We start from the raw sequence: 21,927 nt of genomic DNA, 5'->3' as shown, positions 1-21,927 counted from the left end.
AATTTTTTATATTTGTACCTTTTTATGTTTTGTTCACACATCGTTGTCAATATAATGAAATTTTATTCAACTGTTATACAAATGAAAGGTCTAGCTAGCTATAAAACCAGGTTTAATACACCATGTTCTATGCTAGAAAATGCCTGCATCAAGTCAAACATACGACAGTTGTTGACCATTCTTTTGACTTTGCCATTTCCGTTTAGAATTTTTCACGATGTTCAATTTTTTTGGAATATGACTTTTTTATATAAAAAATATAATATCTTTTCAGTGAAGCTCGAAGCCAAGAAACAACGATTTGAAATGAGTTCGTACATTTGTTCTTTGGTCCTTCAAACTCACTTCTGTGCCTGAAACTTAACCAGTTAATATAAATCTTTGAACTTTTCACAAAAAGAGTTTTACTGAAATGATGCAATAGTAAATAAGATCAAACTCTCACGAATTTTTAGTATGACAATTACTTCTCTTACTTTGTATTTAAGAACGGAAATATCGTTATGCATGGATAAATATGGCAACTACTTTGCAATGATCATTAAAATGCTCTCTTGTCAACTTCCACGAAAAATCTTCACCTGGATAAATCGAATTGATTTCAATCATGGTTTCTGTTACTGAGGATAACGCTCTTTTGGCTCTTTCGATGTCACGCCGTACTTGCATATCAATTCTTTGGTAAGGATATTTTTCCCCAGTCCGTCTTATATATTGATTAACCAATTGAGAATACACTCTCTCATTAAAGTTCTCTCCACCCAAACTGGTGTTTCCCACTGTTGTAATGGCTTCGTAAAGTCCGTCATACTGTTGTATTATTGATGCATCAACTGTTCCTCCACCAAGATCTAAAACAAAAATCATATTTTCTTCTTCTGTGTTGTGAATACGGGTTGCCATCGCTGCGGCAGTTCTATAATACAGAATGAATGGTTGTCTGTAGAAATGTATTATCATTTAACAAACACACAGATAGCAAAAAAGACCACTTAGAAGACAAATATGTTTCGAGAAGGTCGAAAATATCATCATGATACTGGTAAAAAGAAAATCGGAGAAAAATCGAACAGCATTTATAAAACACTAAATATAAATCCAAATATTAAGAAACACTTACCAACACAAAAAATACGTGTGAACTCAAGTTCACTTCTTATTTTATGTATATCATATCACCTCGTTTTTATATGTATATGGTTCTTGGGCATTTTAACTCTGCTGTTTGTTAACGATATCTAAAACGATAAAGTCTTATGTCGAGTTCTTCAACGGTTGTCCCAGATTTAGGGATTATCTTAATTTAATGTATCCCAAAAGTTAAGTAACATTCATCAAAATATAGATCGTATGGGCATAAAAGATGGAATAAAATAAGGAATAAATAGTCTTATCATGTAAATTCGTAGAGTTAACCCTAATTACTCTGAACAAAAATAGATCTTGATGATAAAAACGAAAAAGGAAATATGTTAATTCTATATTAGGGAAAGAGGAGAGGTTTTATAATCGACAACAGATTCAAAGGGTTTTAGACTACGCATATCGTTTATCAATAACGAGTGACTATGGCTGTCAATAATTGTTGCTTTCGTATGTACACAAAAGATAAGTTTCCTCTGAACTAACTTTAAAAAAGGTAATACTAACAATAAACACTTCCCTTTTCTTGATATCAAAATGTTTATCTTTAACGGGAAGCTTAATACCCAAATCGTTATGGTGTTTATTTATCTCAATTTGTTAGATTCGGTTATGTATGTAACAACGTATTTGATATTTACGACAGAAATCTCTGTATAACAGAACAATTATCAAAGAAGAGGGACGAACGATACCAGGACTTTCAATTTCAGAAAACTAGTCAAAACATAAACTGAATATTATCATCGGAATAAGATTAAGATTAAGACAACAGTAGTATATTGCTGTGCAAAAGTCATAAATCGATTGAGAGAGAAAAAAATCCGTTTACAAACTAAATAAAGGCAAAAGTAGTATACATGTACCGCTGTTCGAAACTCATAAATCGATTGAGAAACAAACAAATCCGGGTTACAATCTAACATCAAATATAAGAGGAGAACAACGACAACGAAGAGACACTTAAAATTAAAATGAAACACATTAAGAAACGAACTATAATATAACAATGGCCATTTTCCTGACTTGGTACTGGACATTTTAAGAAAAACATTCTTAAAATGGTGGATTGAAATTTTTTTTAAATAAGGGAAACTTTAAACAGGTCATTTAGAATGCATATTATGAAATTAATTTTGATAAACTAATAAGGTCTTTGCATAGGTACCCGTTAATAAACAGAATAATTCTCAAAACATTTTTTGGTATTATACAACTTATTTTGTTCTCATATATTTTATGATGGTGTAATACTATACCACTAACGACAACTGCCTGATTTTCATATGATTAAAATAAAATATTTCAGTCCATCAGTTTAATTGAAATCTGGGGCTGGTATGTTGCTAACTGCTTGTAGTTCTCTGTTAATTTATTGATCATTGCCATTTAGTCTAGTTCCGTTTGTTACCTGTTCTGACACCTAGACTGGTTCTCTGTCCTTTATCTGTTTGGCTTTGACAGATATCTGTGATACCCGTATGTTGCAAGGGAGAGGACCAGCCTATTCTGACACCAGACTTTAAAATTTTTGTATTGCTGTGTTTTTCTTTTTCAAACATTGGCTAGATGTATATGGGGAGGTTTGAAATCTCTCAAATAATTTAAACCGCTGGATTTTGGCAGGAACCTCTGGCTCTTGTAAGTCTTGTATGTTTTTAATGTTAGGTCTTTGTTTTATGTTTTGGAATTAACTGAAGTAGTGCACAATTTTATATCGAAGTAATCTGATGCCCAAATCCGGGTGAAGAATTTTCTGGCTGCGTTGAAGACGCATTATTGGCCTTCGGTTGTTATCAGCTCTGTAGTCGGGTTGTTATCTCTTTGACATGTTCCCTACTTCTTTGTTCAATTTAATGTAATATACTGTTTGAAAAACCTTTACATTTCAACATGTTTTAAAATCGAAATTTATAGCTTACTTTTATAGAAAAATATTAACCAACATTCAACTCACGGTTCACTAATTAGTCTTCGAACATTTAATTCAGCAATAGCACTAGCATCTTTAACTGCTTGTCTTTGTTGATCATTGAAATATGCTGGTACAGTTATTACAGCGTCTTTGATGGTACCATGTAAGTATTGTTCTGCTAATTGCTTCATTTGGACAAGAAACATCGCGCTTATTTCCTCCGGAGAAAATTGTATTGTTTTGTAACCCAGATTCACTTGAACATATGGTTTGTTATTTACATAAGCAAGATCATATGGAACTGTTGCTATTAAGTTTTGAACGAAAGTGTCATCCCAAGTTCTACCTAATAGTCTTTTTAAATTATAAATTTTTGTTTTAGGATTATGGCCAGTTTTCAGGTATGCAAGTTCTCCTATTATACAGTCACCTGTTTCAGTGAATAGTGCATATGTTGGAGTCATTCTATTTCCATACTCATTTGGTATTATTTCAACTGTGCCATAGCGAAAAATTCCTACACTGAAATTAAAAACATATTTCTTACTTTATGATTAACTTAACTGGTGCATAATTATCAACGTCAATTATGTCCAAATACTATTGATGAACAACACCAATGTATCTTCATCATTTTATTAATTAACATTTTGCTGAAACAGCAATACTATATCTTAGGATAATCTCTTCGTATTGGCAAAACAGTGGACAAAACGGTGCCTCATTTACAGCCTATTTCAATGCATGTGTAGCTAAAAGTAATGTCTGTTGTTACCTTGCTTGCTAGCTGAACCGTGAAGTCATTGTTAGGTAAGGTTTGTTACCCTCCTTTCGAAATAACCTAGTTATATATACAGATAGATTGGTTAAGTGTCGGACTAGTCTACTCTTAGTGGAGGTAAATTTACCTAACAATAAATTAACCGTTCAGTTAGCAAGCAAGCTAACCAAAGGTATTACTTTAGCCTACACACTCATCGAAATCCGCTGTAAGAAAAACGAAAAACAAAATTAGGAATAAATTTACAGTTAAGCATGCAACGAATTGAATTTTGATATATTTAAACCACATTGTCACTATTAGAGATGGAACTGCTATCGTTCGGGGTAGTTATATTTACCTCTAATTATAATTGATCCAATACTTATCATGTCGAATTTTCAATTGTCAATACGGCATACTTGATATTTTAAAATAAGCATACTAGTAACATACACTATCATGTTTCTCCGCAAACTTTAAATAACATATCATAAATCTCAAATGAGCATGAATAAAAAGAAAAACACCAATCTCGAAAATAGGAGAGTCGGCCGATTCAACTGAAATTAAATATTTGTACATTCAAGATAAATTAGATATTTACCTTACAAAAGAGGTTCCAAAGTCAATTCCAATTACTTCATTTGTATCCACAGAACCAGTTTTCGAAGCAGCGAAACCTATTATGCTAAACGTTATAATCAACTCAATTTGCATCATCTGTAACGATAAAAAATGGGGTTTACACTTTAAAAAAAGGACAACATAAAACATGCGTGGTGCAGTGAATTTAGAGAATTGTTTTCATTACGTTATATATTAAAAAACAATCCAACAACAATATTACTTAATGTATAAGCATATCATAGTTATCATTGATTGCCCTCTTTGTTTCATCCGTTACATAGTTTCACACTATTGGTACAATGTTAAAAGAGTACGACGCATCAGACACTAAAATACTATAGACCGAATTAAAATAAAAAACTACAAAAATACTGAACTCCGATGAAAATTCTAAACGGAAAGTCCCTCATGAAATTGCAAAATCAAATTCTCAAACACATCAATCGAATAGATAACAATTATCATATTCCTAACTTGGTAGAAACATTTTAGAGTAGAAAATGGTGGATTTAACTTGGGTTAATAGCTATATAAACCTCTCACTTACAGGTGCATCACATTCCATTATATTGACAACGATGTGTAAACAAAAGAAAAACAAAAAATAGGTATAAATGTCAAAAATAGGGGTACAGCTGTCAATAATGTCTAATAATCTATATCATCATAAACGCAAACAAATATGCAACACCAAAAAATGCATTAAGACAAAGCACATTAGCAAAAATGCAAGACAAAAATACAAAATTTATTAGAACATTACATCAATGAGGATCAATAAGAACAAAGCCACGTCATATCTATAAAAAAAAGGCATATAGACAAAGCACATCAGTAAGAATGAAAGACAACAAAAACATTATTTGAACAATTACACAATGAGGTGTATATACGTACAGAGTCACGTCTAATGGATATCACACAAACAACAGACTAACCAGTAAAAGTAATATTCATAACGACAAATAAAAGAATAATATTACACGTTTTAACGACGATAAAAAAAACGTAAGCAATTATAAGATATACTCCATGACCATCGTGTATCAATTGTGAAGTTGATACGGAATACTTATCAATAAGGTCTTGGTACCTTCCGATAAACATTTTCAGAAAAAGGACGACCCTTTCTTTGACATACTCCTGGTTCATTAATTTTCAGTGCAGACACTGGCGACGTTTTAAAAAGTCTGAGTAGAAGCTGCAAGTTTTTGAATACCGACTAAGTTCGAGAGTGTGTATCCCATTTACAGGCGAAGTTGGTACACTACACTGCTTAGTCTTATAGTCACTGTAACCAGTTTGTCTACAGTTTCTGATTATTGCTTTTACATTCAATAAGAATATTTCTAAATGACACAATTGTCTGACTTAACATTCGATTTGAACATTGAAAAACATGTGTATTATTGTGTATATATTGGTAAAACATTATGAGTCAAATAATTGTCTAGGCATTTATTTTTTATTCATTTTTTTATTAACATTATTTCTTATCTATTTTTGAATAAACTTCATCTGCAATGAACTTGAACGTCGTGTTTGAGAAGATTGAAAAGAGCTGTGCATGCACGAAGTGAGTTCTGCAATATATTTGTATTTCAGCCCATTTATCCCAGTAGTGTTTAAGACATACCAAAAGGATATTTCATGAACATTTTTTTATTAAAAAAAACGACCAAATTATTTTTATATCTCTACATGTGTGACGTTTACATTTTACCTTTAACACGTCAGAGTTAATGTTAATCAAACCATTTTGTCCAACTAATTAAATTCATTAAAATATTTATGAGTGTATTGAACATACATTGTACATGAATAAAATAAAAAAAATAAGAAAACAATGGACGAGGTTGTTTAATTTGATATATGCCTTTTGAGGGTCGTTGATAGATATTTGTTTGTTTTTATTGTGATTAAGATTTAAACAAAATGTTGACTGCGTTCTGTCACACTTCCGCTGTGTTTTGTCTATTCTTCTTTAACGTCAGGCTGTTAACACTTATGTCCTGTCTCAAATGAGATTGTTGAGTTGAGCTTCTAAACGGTTTTTTTTGGGGAACATTTTTGTTTTATGAAAACCTTATGATCCTAAATGTATATTTTAATGGCTTTATCATGTTAATGTTGTGTTTCTACATGTGTATTTTCTGTGACAAATAAAGTGTCATGGGATAGCTTATATATGCGTTTTGCCAAAAAATTTATACTATCTGTTTACATTCAAGATTATTAAATGTATACCGTAAAGCGGGTTATGTACACCGGGTGTAAAATTTCTAGATTCTCATTGAATAAGATAATATAAAAAAGATGTGGTAAGATTGCCAATGAGACAACTATAAACAAAAGACCAAAATGACACAGACATTAACAACTATAGGTAACCGTAAGGCCTTTAACAATGAGCAAAGCCCATACCGCAAAATGGCGATTTTGTTCTATCATCTACAAATAAGCAAAAATTTACCCCCATGAATATAACCCGCTATACGATATTCCATAGCGATGTATAAATTTATATGATGAAGTGAAAATTATTCAATCTATTTATATATGTAAATTAAAATCATATTGCAAAATACATAAAAAAAACAGTTCAGGGATTGTATTTCATAATGCATATTTAAAATTATCTTACCTCCTAGATATTTCTAGAAATATGATTGGTTCAAAGCGCCCTCATAGAGACCGTGTATATTTGATTTTAAGTTAGCAGGGAGGTGGGGCTTATTTCATACACAATTAGTAGTGGTGTTACGTCCCTTTATAAAAGCAAAACGGTACTTAAAAAAAAAAAAGGTTTCAACAGACGAAAAAATTGACGATTCAAATTGAAAAAAATTAAAAAAAAAAAATTTGAACCTTACAAGTTGTTACTATTGGTATCTGTTTGTAAGATCAATGGAAGTAGTTTCTTAATGCTAACAGTATTGAAGACTCGCTCGTTTTGATAGGTCTAAATTTCACACGTTAAGATAGTCGGTAAGATAAATTCGTTACATAGTGTGCTAGTGACCTAATACGGCTTCGCTCTCACCCCATATGGAATTTACTGACCGCATATATACCGTATTAGGTCATTAGCACACTATGTAACTAATAATATTTGTTGATCATCAATAAATATTTATCAATTCATGATTCACTCTCATGCTTATTAATTTTGATAAACTAAGCGATGTATAAAGTCATCTCGTATTTAATCGCACCTATACTTAGTAATAATAAAACAGCTCCTTTTTTATATTATATATTATATAAGTTGTAAAAGAGGGGGCGAAAGAAGCCAGAGGGACAGTCAAACTCATAGATCGGAAATAAACTGACAAAAATATGACTAACAAATAAAAAGACAAACAGACACATAATAGTACACAATAAACAAAATAGAAAACTAAAGACTAAGCAACCTTCATGACATGTTATTTGGCAACACTATTCGGAATTATTGGTCATCAATGCTCTTGAACTTCGTACTATATTTGGCCTCTTGAATCTTTGCCTCATTAATTAAATTTGTTTTTAATTCGAGTGTCACCGCAGAGCCGTTTTTTCTGTCGCAAATACAAAATTTCCATCCTGGTTTTTATAATGAGTGCATTGCATGATGTTCCTTTATATTGACAATATATTTTGAAAACCCATATGAAAAAAATACCACAAAAACACATGACAATAAAAGTGTTCTAGCAGCCAAAATTGCGTAAACATATATACTCAAATTTAAATAACCAAAACTACCATAACAATATATAAAAAAGAGGGACGAAAGATACCAGAGGGACAGTCAAATTCATGAATCGAAAATAAACTGACAACTACGTGGCTACAAATGAAAAAGACAAACAGACAACAAATAGTACACATGACATCGCATAGCAAACTAAAGAATAAACAACACGAACCCCACCAAAAACTAGAGGATGATCTCAGGTACTACATACACGCCCACAAAATAATTTTGGCCTATATACTTAATATTCTAGTACACTTCAGTACAATTTAGCAAAACGTGAAGACAAATACACTCTCCCTGTACAAATGAATAACCTTGTTTAGTTGAACAATGTAGATATCCATTTGGTTCGATACCGTTATAACTAACATTTGAACATTACAAATCAACTTTAAAAAAAATAATAATAAAAAATATTCAAAATTTTCAAAAATAATATCAAACAAAAACTTACTTTGAAAGTGAAATTATTACTTTGAATAAATGTACACCCAAATGGAAAATTTTGTGTTACGTTTATTCTATTTATAAATACAGATCAAAAACGTATTGCAAATACATAAATTAATGACCATGAAAGAATTTCCGTTCATGCTGTACCATATATATATTTATTATTATGTAGTTTCCTTAGTATCCATGATTATCACAAGTATGTGAAACTTTTGGAGAAACATATAATGAATTAAAAGACTTTTAGATCATTTTGAACTTTAAGTTTGTATCATATATACATATTTAGAGATTATCAGTTAATATTTTTAATTCATGCTTCCCCTTCATGGGTTATCAATCATGATTAAAAAAAGTTGATTAAAGTCGTGTCTTGTTAATTCACGCCTTATATAAAAAAAAAGTTGTGAATATTGCATCCAGCATTTGTTTTTTAAAATCAATATAGAGACATGAGACATACAAATATCTACGGGTCTGCACTCCTAATATAGTGCAGTGAAGGAATATTAAAACGGCAAATATCAAATATAAAAATACTCTAATAGAAATTAAATTACTTTAATTTTTTACTTTTTATCAAAAATTGTATTCATGATGCATGTTTTATAAATTAAATGTTTTGTTAGCAAAACTTATTTAAAATGTGGAATTCATGAGGCATGAAATTCTGACCAATTATTCATATATATTTGGCAAATATATTGCTTTCGTATTGGATTCCAATATCAAATAAAAAAGACTTACTCACAAAGCGTTTAATCTAAAAATATAAATCTTTTGTTAAATACATAATATATAGATAAAAGCAATCATGAACCTTGTGACATTTTGTCTATTCAGTGGATTTCAATACTATATAGAATATAAAACTGATTGATTAATTGTGAAGTTAGTTATACAATGTGATATTTCAATTATAGTCATTACAGTGACACAATTTTTTTTAAAGGTTCCTTAAAAGTACTTGAAATATCACCCAAAATATTATCTTTTAAAAAATCACTATCTTATTTATTTCATGAAACTTTATTGGTTTTGAACTTTGGGCGTACCATATGTCCTACAAATATTATCAATTGATTTGATTTATATTGGATCAATGTAATACGAGGTTCTTTGTATTATATATTTTTTTTTTATGCCGAGGCTGTTCTGAAAGTATTTTATTAATTTATGAGGCAAATCATTATTGTGTTGCAAGCTATTTTAAGAAACTGAGATCAGAAAAAAACATGAACAGATGATAACACTTTGAAGTGTTTTGACACTTAGCCGTATTACTGCAAAGTAGTTGCAACCTGACTAACCATAGAAACAAAACCTTCAATAATCACAAGTTAGTGCAGAAGCATCAGGACGATCGGATAATTTTGATTCTAAGGACGGATAGATTTTATCATTAATATTTGATTTATTTAAAGTTAGTTCTTTAACTTCTTGTCATTATGCTTAGAAGTATTGTATAAGAAGGAAATGACAACGTTGATCGTACATATAAAAAAGAAGATGTGGTATGATTTATAATGAGACAATTCTTCACAAGAGGCCAAATGACACAGAAATTAATATATTGATGCCACCGTACTGTTTACAACAATGAGTAAAGCCCATACCGCATATTCAGCTTTAAAAGACCTTGAAATGACAAATATAAAAACATTTTAAACGAAAAGAACTAACAGCCTAATACAATTTGTACAATACAAATATCTCCACAGCTACCAACGACAACCACTCAATCATCAGCTTGATACATACAGATTTTTTGGAGTCAAACTCGTTTGAAGACACAAACCCTTTACTCACATGGTACAGTTGAATAACAATACAACATGAGAACAAATTATTAAAATCAGACGAAAAAGGGTTAACCTATTAGATGGATACCAAAAAGAAATACAACTAACAAAAATGCAGGGTGATGTGTACTAACCCCCCCCCCCCCCCCCCCCCGAAATAAAAAGACACTTAGTACAAATCTGAGATTACTCGGAGATACTGCCAGCCAGTTTATTGCCAATAACAACTTATAGAAAAATAAGGCATATAAGACTAAAACATGCCTTCATTACAACATTTATGAATGCTTTAAAGCTTTATGGAAATATTAACGGACTGATTTATATATTTTTAATTTCTGTCTATGAAAAAAAAAATTAAAAATGAAGTGCACACTTAAACACCGGGCAACTGGTTATTCAAAATAGTGCACCCCTAGGGGGGGGTTATAAACTTTACACAAGTTTTCTTTGACTCTGTTCTTTAAATGACTACTTTCAAAAACTCATGATAATATTCTTTTTAAAGGTAACTCCCTTATTTCCTTTGGGTAAAGTACACCCATGCTGTTTAGAGCAGATACACAAAGTATTGACAAAAATCGTTCAACTACAGCATCTGCCAATTGTGTTGATATTTCTAGTACACAGTATATGAAATACATAACCCATATTGAAACAAAATATCGATCAAGTGACGGTTACTAGTCCTTGCAAAAATTAAAAGTTCTATATAGATACAAAAAGGAGGTTCACGGTCTACTGCATGCCGTTGTTGTTCTGATATTTTTGGTGTTTTTGCATGATAATTGTACATAAGCAACTGAGCAATTGCTAGATCAGACTTGTATACACTGTTCTCTAATTGAGATTGAATATCAGGGTCATGTTCAATCATGCAGACAAGTTCTTGCAATGATGTTGGAACGCTTGATTGGGTATCTTCGGCAGAAAATGAACCAGAATTTTTTTTTTATGTTCCTTAATTTCTGAAGTTTTTCCAATATGTATGGTGTCGTCGTAATAACATGCTAATGCTATTGCTGGACCAACACTTTTCTCAAAAACCAATAGCACCTCCCTACCTTTTGTATATGCTTGAAGATCTGGTATCTTTGCAAGAAGCATTTCTTTCAGTCGTGTCCTGTGTATTGGAATTGTACCCTCATTTAATTGCTGAACTCTTTTCTCATACATATTTGAAAGGTCGTCCAGTCTTAATGCATTGGCCCAATCACTATTTCTTGGAGTTTCAAATACGTAATTAACCAATTCAGCCAAGGCTACATCTCCTGCTTCTTTTTCCGCATCGGTATCAATCTGTGCCTGTTCCTGTTCTTTTCTCCACAGCTCTTTCTTTATTATATAGAGCTGCAAGACAAGCGGGGTGGTATTTCAAGTCTTTGGCTATGACATCCCCAGTACTTAGTTTGGCCAATAACTGCTTGTCTTGAAGAGTTTCAACACAACTTTTCAATCTATCATTCAGTTTAATTGTCTTTGCTTCCCTGGGTGACGAAGGTGGAGCCTCTTTGTCACACAAAAACACTTAACAATATCTTGTTTTAATTTTGTATCTAAATGATCAATTGGGCGGCGAATGAACTTAGAAGAACAGCAAGGTTCACCTTTGATTGATTTTGCCGACTCGTATCGTTGTTCGACTCGTTTCAATTTGGTGTTGTTAAATTTTATTCGACAACTTGTATGGTATTTTGCCTCATTTGTTGTTAAAGTGCTTTCAATACCAGAACCATTGTTAAACCTTCTATAGTCGCCGTCACGTAAAATTGGCACCATGACTTTTGTCAAAATGTTCTTAAATTTCGACCGCGTTTACTCGAGATCATGTTTTTCAATTAGCGGAATAAAAATCCAATCCAAATAAATACTACTGTCCTACCTTTTATTGTGTTTGCACTGTATAATCCTGACCTTCACATTTTTCAAAATTGTTTTCATTGTAAAACCGCCATCTTGGTTTCTATGAGGATCCCTTACTACATAACATTCGTTACTCTCCGGTAATATCATTGTCATTGATGATACGATTTCCCGCGCTTTTTACATAAAGATGACGCACAGTTCCGAGAGACACAAGAAAATTGAAAGCACGTGGACTCCACGGCAACACTTCCGGTAATAACAATGTCGGATTCCACCATACAAAATAATCCTGGATTTTGTGAAGGTCAGGATTATACAGTACAAACACAATAAAAGGTAGGACAGTAGTATATATTTGGATTGGATTTTTTTCCGCTAATTGAAAAACATGATCTCGAGTAAACGCGGTCGATATTTAAGAAAATTTTGACAAAAATCATGGTGCCAATTTTACGTGACGGCGACTATAACGTCTATTGGTATAGGTAAGCTATTTATTTCGTGAAATTTAGGAATGTTGAAGCCAACATTTTATACCCATCGGCAGTTAATTTTAATGTTTCAACGGTGTCTTCTTGACATAAAAAACACTTTGTCCTGTCAGTTGTCCAACTGCCTGTTGAGACTGATGACAGACAAATTCTTTTCGCCATAATGATTGTGAAAATAAAACCAAATTAAATATTTACTCTATTTATAGCATTAATATTAATATCAACAATAATTGCAATACAGATATAAAACCTTTTCTTAATTTCACTAAAATGATAACAGGTCGATGGATTTATCCGACTACATCGACGCACAAAAGTGAATTCACAGGTATTTTTTGTTAATTTTTAAGAAAAAGAATAAAGTTAAAGATTAGGTTCGTAATACTTATATCCGATGCATTTAAAAACAATTTAAATTACAATACTATAATAATAGAATAGAAAATAAAATTGTTACAACTAAAAACGATAAAACAGTTGACAATATCCGATCAATATTACAAAAAAACATTGAAATCAAATTCATAAATGTGGGATAACTAAATACCGTGCCACGTCTTATAGCAATGCGATTTTATATTCAGCAAAACCAGTCACAAAAGGGAATAAGTGAGATCTGACGACGTAATAGTAAATAAAAATCATTATTATACGTGGCAAAACTATCACTAATCAGTATAGACAAATAAATTTACGAAATGGTAAATGTTTATGAATTTTGTAACTATTTTTTTAGCAAGCGCAAACCCCAAACAATTTGAATATTCATTCATATTTTATATAAATTGAACAGGATTTTTCTCTAAATCGTAAAAATTAAAATCGCATTTAAGTCTAAAATGACAAAATCGCATTAATAAATGCACGCAATAATTTCTGAATTTATAGTAGTATATCTCTCATATAAGGAAGGAAACCACCGAACCTCATTGTTTTTTTACCAAAAGAATGACAAAGAAAGACAGTTTTCCATAAAAATAGGTATTTTCGAGATTTAAATCACAGCCATTTTGAAAAAGGCCGTGGCCATCTTGAAAAAATGATTTTTTTTATGGCCAGCAGCGGATTTTTTTTAGTATCATTTACAATTTTGAATCCTCAATGCTCTTCAACTTTGTACTTGTTTGGCTTTATAAATATTTTGATATGAGCGTCACTGATGAGTCTTATGTAGACGAAACGCGCGTCTGGCGTACTAAATTATAATCCTGGTACCTTTGATAACTATTAGTCGTCCTTTATACCAAATTTCATGCTTGTATCATCATTGCACAATTCCCTCGATATTGCTTGCTAATATCTCCCACTATAAGTTGGTATTTGCAAGACAGACAGAATATTACAGTAAGTTACTGTTTAGTTTACGAATATCTCCGAAGAGAGTAGTGTATTAGACTCGGTTACTTCAGATAATGATCGTTGACACTAGGTGTTATTGATATCTGTAGAATTGCATATTGAACAGTTACCGGGAATATCCTTTGATATAAATGTTTATGATTTGAAGTAAAACATACTTTGGTTTTACACTAGTAATTTTGGGGCCCTTTATAGCTTGTTGTTTGGTGTGAGCCAAGGCTCCGTGTTGAAGGCTGTACTTTAACCTATAATGGTTTTCATTTTAAATTGTTACTTGGATGGAGAGTTGTCTCATTGGCACTCACACCACATCTTTCTATATCTATTTATAAATTAGGGTATATCTCGAACTTCAGTTAACTACTTGGATAATTTATATTTCAACAGTAATAGTAACCTATTCTTTATTTTATATTTTATCGTCGGAACATATGTTTCAATGAAATTAATATACAATGACATGCCTTTTTAACAGGAGAGATGAAACGTGTTTTTAGGGGGAGGGGTTTTGAAGTTAGAACAGCCAACATGGACGTTGCTGTATCTAGGTCAACTATTTTCAATTACGAATTGTAACACATTGTTGACATTGTTAAAGTATTAGTAACAAAATGTGTATCATTTTAGTGTTTGAAAGTGTTTTAATTTAAGGAAATACATTAAATGCATACCATTTTGACGAAATTCATTTTTCTGCCGTAGTCAATATACGCATGTGCAAACTAATTTTATTGGATAATAAAGTGTGGTTTCTTTACAAAGCTAAAGAAGCACGTCATATTAGAATAACATATTTACATCAGAACATGGTTAACAAAAGTGCAATAATAGTATATACTAGAACACATCCGAATGATATCGCGGGTCCGTGACTGAATTAAGGTATATAACTATGCGCAAGCCTTATTTTGGTATTAGTATTGTCATCTGATAAAGTCATGCCGATTATAAGATACACAGTTTTTCTCTGCTTTCAAATCTTTCTGTTTGAACCCGTCGAACTGGAACTTATCAATTATTGGTAAAATTAATTATTTGGAAAACAAAAAGTCCTGGAATGGAGTATTTTTTAATCAACAACATTGTCCTATATTAGTTATAAATAAAAATGAATTCTTTGATTCGCTGTTTTACGTCATTTATGCCCACTAACAAATTGAAAACTGTTCCTCATATTTAGTCTTGTTATCTTAGAAATTAAGTCTTACTGATTAAAATACTACAATTCAGTAGTGTCAACCCTGTGATTATGACCCGTGTATATTGCATATTAACCCTGAATACACCGTTTGGTGGTGCGCCTGTCAGATGCGGAACGTACAGATCAGGTAATAGGTAACAGGTGAATATACTATTGGTATCGGTATCGGACTCGACCCGGAACTTCTTAATTATTGGCAATATTAATTACGTGGAAAACAAAAGGGCCTGGAGTGGTGTAATTTTCAATCTACACCTTTGTACTTTATTAGTGATATATAAAGTTGAATTCTTTGATCCGTCGTTTTTACGTGATGACGGCTGAAAAATGGGACTTCGTAATTTTAGTATTATAGATAATTAATACAGATATTTGACAGGAAGTACAAAATATAGTAACATGATTAAGCACATGTATTAAAAGGTTTTAATAACACTCTTACAAAATTTTGCTATTCCAGTAAGTGTGAATAAATCTGATGTGTTCATCAGTTCTTTAAATTTTAAAACATTTGGGTTTTTACATATATCGAAAGGTAAAAATTTAGCTCTAACATTGTTGAAAAAGGTACATTTGAATAAGTAATGGAACTCATCACCAAGTTCATTAGCATTACAAAGATTACAATGTCTTTCAGATCTATCAATATTAAAAAATCTCCCCGTTTCAATGGGCAATTTATTACGAAGGCAACGGAATTTACATAAATACATTCTTAGATCAGATGGTAACACAGTGAAATATTTCTCAAAACGAAAATCAGACTTGTATATTCTGTAATTAAAACATTTTGCAGAATTCATAACATAATTACTCCAGTTCAACATAAATTTATTACTTAAACATTTCTTGACATTCTTACTAATATTATCAGATTTATTAATTATTTGATTATCCCACATCAAATTAAATCCACATTCATATAAAGTATTTTTAATTTCTAACAACCATTTAGAGTGGTAGATACCCCTTTTACTAAGCTGATACAATATAGAATACAGTATAGAACCGAATTCATAGCAGTGGTGCTGTGGACATTGATTGGCGCACTTTAAGGTCCCATTGACTGGGACAGATAAGGTGAACGTTCGTCTATAACGCCCATTAATCACGTCGTCCTTAATAAACACATTTAAACCGTGGGGTCACCAAAGGTTCTCAACTCCTATATAAAATAATTCGAAATACTAATCAGGAATTTGTGTTTTGATTTATATTGATTAATTAAACGTCCTTTACTTGTGTGTTTGTTATGTTTCGACAATCAATTTTCATAATATGATATCGCAAAGCCATGTTCTTTCAGAAAAAAAGAATGACTTACTGGCTTTTAAAGTTGCAATGCATGTATTGATTGATTATCTTTTTCGGATGTCAAAGCGATTTAACAATTCGAATTATGTCATCTTTTAACTTTTATCTGGTCTAATTTTATTTTAGAACGTATGCATAATCCACTTTCAAAAGCAGTTCTGCAAATACAAAACATATAGACAAAATATACTTCTGCCCTGTCTTTTTCGTACTTGAAAGTTATTGGATAGTAAGAAAACTATTTGGATTAAACCTTGTGAAATTTGCATGCATTTACGTTATTGTATTGGCAACATGTATCATTTGGTGTATATAGGAAACTTAAACTATTCTGCTATACTGCTACTATACTTGTGAAAAACATTTGGCAACAGAAACGCATTCATCTTATAAATTTATATTAAAATCGACCCAATTTACATAGAAATGGACGTCTTCGTGCATTTTGTGATCGCAAATAAAATATGTTCCGGACCTTTTGAGTATTTGGACAATACGCGCATGACCATACCCGTCATACGCGTACGGTCGGACCATACGTGTATGTTTGGACCATATGAGTATACGCGTATGGTCATGACATATGCGTATGGTCCAAATACTCATATGGTCCGGAACACATACATGCTATTCTGTGCGTTGTCGGTCGTCTATTATTTTTTTCTTTCGTTGATGGATTTGACGTCTTTCTGTGAGTGATTATTTGTTCATGACTTTAAACTTACTTGCAAATAATTTAAAACCAAGACTTGAATTATAAAAATGTCCAAACAAACCATGATTTTTTTAAAATCATACAGCACATCCATTGAAGGCTTAAATTCGCCAGTTATTTAATTTCAACTTAGTGAGTTGACTAAAGTAATGTTGTGGACCATTTTTCAATTTTCATGCGGTATCCTTTTTTTTTCTTTCTCTCGCACAACTTTTGTGGGTTTTTTTTTCATGCCAAGACCTCTTGGAGATTTCATTCTATAAAGTGTGTATTTTGCTAATGGCCGAATGCCATACGGGGCCCAATAGCTTGCTAACGCCTGTTGGTCCTGGAAAGAATTTGTCTGATTGTCTATCACACTACATATCTACATATTCTTATTTTAACATGCACTTATATCTATGATAAAAATGAGAATTGAATTGTCATTGAGACAACAACCCAACCAAAGAGAAAAAAAAAAGCCCAAGGCAACATGTAGATCTTTCGTATCAAGGGAATTGATATAAATATATTTATTTCAGGTTAATACTATAAGGCCATACTCAAGTTATAAAATAGATCTTGTCGTCAACTTTTGCAACCAGCTTCTATGTTTCTATAATGAACCGTTCATCTTTTTTGAGCTTCGACTTTTCCATTGGACAGACAATTTTGTTTTCGACTATTTTAAAAAGATGCATTTTTTTACAAAATCATACAAGTAAGGAGTCTGTGGCCTTTGGTAGTCTTGTATGCTTATTAATTTTTGTTTATTTATTTGTTTAGGATTTAAGTATGACGTACATTTTCACTGAACTAGTACACTTTTTATAATAGTTTTTCGATATCGCTCGGGCAAAAATAATCACGAATATAATGCCTACCCATGTTAAAACTACAATAAAGTATAGTTTGCATCAATTATTTCTTAAACCTACCATTTTCGTTGTCTGTGTTGGATTTGTGTGGCATTAAAAAAAAGGATAAACTACACATTGCAACTTCCAACAAGAATACAAGATTTATTGATTTTAAAAATGCGACCAAAATTAAAAATTCGCTCGCAGCGGAAAAATTCAACAGTTTGATTTTCATTGAAATAAAATAATTGTTATGATTTACACACCGTTTCTTTTTTCAATATAAATATTCGAACTATTTTGTTGGTTGTTTCTTTTATAAATTTATATCATTCTTAAAAGGACCACTTGGTGACTTCGATATTTAGTAGACTATAAAAGCGATGATCATTATCTTTCTTCTGCTATAAGTTAAATTCAATTATTTTGTGTCATAAATTAATTGCCATTTCGTATGTTTTTAAATTTGAATGAAGAAGAGTCAGGTTGTCTTATACGTCAATCATACAAAAAATACAAAAAATAATACATGGATGTAATTTTTGTAAGAAAAATACCAATTTCGTGAGAAGAGCCAAGGCAAACTGACAAATATCTGAATCAACGAACCGAGTTATAGTATAAAAAAAAAAAAAAAACCCATATGGTTAGCATTGAATAAATAGTAGGCCACTCTCAAATGATCACAACGTACAAGTTTTTGTTCTCTTATTCAATTGGATATTTTCTGAAATAACGCGGGTCCCCATTAAATTAAAAGTTTTTTTTTTTTATACCATGAATAAACTTTTTTTTTATTATTATTTATTGATATCAGCTCTTGACATTAATATTCTTAAAAGTGAAACTGTTGTAAGTGATGGTATAACAATTATTTAAAACAAATTCCTTAAATGATTTGTGAAAAGAAAGTTTCATTTTATGTATCAAAATGTTTATCAAGTGATTATTTAAATCCCCACTTGAAGGCCTCCGATAGACTGAGTGAGCATATAATCATCGCCAACGACAAACAAGTTATAGGTAAATGTTTCAGTAGAATTACTAATAAACATTTTACCGTCGACCACACTGTTATAAATTTGATTCTATATGATTTTTTTTCTCTTTTACCACACATGATACGTTGCCAGAAACCAACCATTCTAGCTTTAATAAGATTATGTAATGGTATTCTACCCAATTCTCCATAAATCATACAATGAGCAGTATTTTTTTTAACATTCAAAATTATTTTACAAAATTGCATATGCAAGTTTTCTATAATTTTACAATTTTCAAAACCCCAAACTTCTGCACCATATAACAAAATAGGTACAACCATTGTTACAGTATCAAATAGTTCTAATTGCATATCAATTGTTAATTCAACTTCCTAGCCTTTCTTAAGACTATAAACATGGCTTTTCTTGATTGCTGTACAAAATGTGCTTTGGCGTCATTAAAATTACCCTTACATGAAAATATAATATCAAGGTATTGAAAATTTGTAACAATATTGAGGCTTTCACCACTATATTTAAAGTTCATATTATCTGTGTTAAGTCTAGATCTTGAGAATATTACAACTTTTGTCTTAGATATGTTAACTTGCATTTTCCAAGTTTGACAATATAAATACATGGCATTTAATGAGGCTTGTAACCCTGCTGCCGATTCGGCTAAAATTACTGTATTATCTGCATACAATAACAAATATAAACGAAAATATACAGCGACTTCATCAGTATCAGTAAGACGTGCTGCAATACTCATATCAACTAGACCATTATATGAATGTGACATCAATTCGACCAAGTCTTTTAAGAAAATGGCAAACAATACAGGAGATAGATTTTCTCCTTGACGTACACCAACATTGGATTTAAAAAAAGTTTGAACAAGAGTTGCCTTGTCTCACACAAGACTTTGCATTGTTATACATACTGTTTATAATCTTAAACATTTTGCCATCAATGGTACATTTTAACAGATTTTGCCATAAATATACTCTTCTGACAGAGTCAAAAGCTTTTCGATAGTCAAATACACAATACAATTTCCTACCTCTATGTAAGTATCAATCAAGCATTTCAAATTAAAAATATGATCTGTCGTACTATTACCTTTTCTGAACCCTGCTTGTTCTTCACACAATAAACCAGAATTTTCTAAATATGTATGAAGCCTATTATTCAAAATGCAAGTAAATAATTTACCATAACAACTTAAAATAGTTATACCACGATAAGTATCCACATCATTTGGATTACCTTTATTTTTTAAATATTGGACATATATAACCTTCTGACCAACTATCAGGTATAATACCACTATGAAATACAATATTAAATATTCTTACAAAAGCAGGCATCAACTTTACTGTACCATATTTCAAAAATTCATTCAATATAAGATCACCACCACATGCTTTATTTTTTTTCAATGATTTGACAGCATAAAATACCTCGTATTCAGTAATATCTCTATTTAATTCAATATTATAGTCAGTTATATTATTAGGTAATACAATATCGTTATCATCCTGCTCATCAAGAGCATTAAGGTTTTTGAAATGATCATATAATACATCCATAGCAATTTTGTTTACAGCTTTGTTACCTTTTGTATCACATTTGTGTAAAAGAGACCAGTATGCTTTTGAATCAGATTTACGCAAATTTTTCATTTTGTCTACAACATACTTCTGATATTCTCTAAACTGCTTGTTAAGCGTACGTTTATACTCTCTACTACTAGAAATTTCAATTTATTAATATGGCGAAAATAATTAGAGTTATCGTTCTTTGAACGTATGTATTGTGACTTTTTGTGTATTTTATATGTTACAGGGTGTTTATTTGATTACTTATAATAAACCAATAGAACCAAACTCAGAGTTTATTACGCCCAACTTAATGAGTCTACAAATTGTGATGTCTGAACTTATGAATACTTCTGTATAACGACTTATCCTACCATCAAATTGCAGGTAATTGTAATAGTCCAACAGCTATTATACTAAATGGGTATACTACAGACCATTTTAGAGTTCATCTGTCACCGAAAAAAACACGTTTATTATACGCGCCTTTATGACGTCATTTACCAGAAAGAGGGGGTCGCCTTTATCCGTGCACTATCTACGTTCATCAAGCCTCTTAGTGATCATCACTGTGCAGGATAAACTAGGAATAAGGGTTGTTCTGTAGTTATTTATAATGACAATTCCCTAATGACAGCAGTGCTGATTTTCAATTTTGAGAATTCAATTTGCCGAATTATTTGTGCAATATAGAATAATAGTTTTCCAACCACTCGCCCAACCTCGGAATGGATGAAACCAAACACCCCCGAAAAATTACATGTAGTCATGTTTAATGCGGGTTAAATGACTGTCAGCAGCTTTAATGTCATCTCGATGGCAATGAAATTAGTCTAGAAAAAAATCCACACGTGATAAAGATACATTGTACCTATAACGGAGTTTTTTGTACGGCTAATTGTTCATTATATATATACTTTTTTGCAGTTTATATTTAGGTTGTTATAAATCAAATAGGATAATTTGATCATAAATGAAATCAAAATAAGAATTCGACAGCTAATGCCCCTTAAATCGCAGCAATATAAGAATAAAGCACTCAATCGGTACACCTGTTTTCATTTTTCTGTCGTGTCTGAGCTAATCTTTAAATCGCTTTTTCCTTTT

General features: G+C 31.3%; 1 protein-coding gene across 1 annotated transcript; it reads right to left on the bottom strand.

Annotated features, from left to right (window-relative positions):
* Positions 1-501: 501 nt before the first annotated feature.
* Positions 502-5,013, bottom strand: LOC134727365 (endoplasmic reticulum chaperone BiP-like). Its single transcript, XM_063591742.1, has 4 exons — positions 4,996-5,013; positions 4,426-4,541; positions 3,101-3,580; positions 502-916 (listed from the first exon to the last, which is right to left on the bottom strand). Exons 1-4 carry the CDS (start codon positions 5,011-5,013, stop codon positions 502-504), a joined length of 1,029 nt encoding a protein of 342 aa, XP_063447812.1.
* Between the last annotated feature and the right edge of the window lie 16,914 nt (positions 5,014-21,927).

The sequence above is a fragment of the Mytilus trossulus genome, chromosome 8, assembly GCF_036588685.1.
Source record: "Mytilus trossulus isolate FHL-02 chromosome 8, PNRI_Mtr1.1.1.hap1, whole genome shotgun sequence".
NCBI lineage: Eukaryota > Metazoa > Mollusca > Bivalvia > Mytilida > Mytilidae > Mytilus > Mytilus trossulus.
Note: the sequence above shows the minus strand (reverse complement) of the source record. Positions and strands in the feature narration are given on the sequence as shown.

What these genes read in the sequence shown, in the direction of transcription:
- LOC134727365 (XM_063591742.1), bottom strand. An exon ending in TTTGGAACCTCTTTTGTAAG is followed by an intron (nt 3,581 to 4,425) that starts GTAAATATCTAA and finishes TTTTAATTTCAG; the next exon opens with TGTAGGAATTTTTCGCTATG. An exon ending in CGAAGACTAATTAGTGAACC is followed by an intron (nt 917 to 3,100) that starts GTGAGTTGAATG and finishes TCTGTATTATAG; the next exon opens with AACTGCCGCAGCGATGGCAA.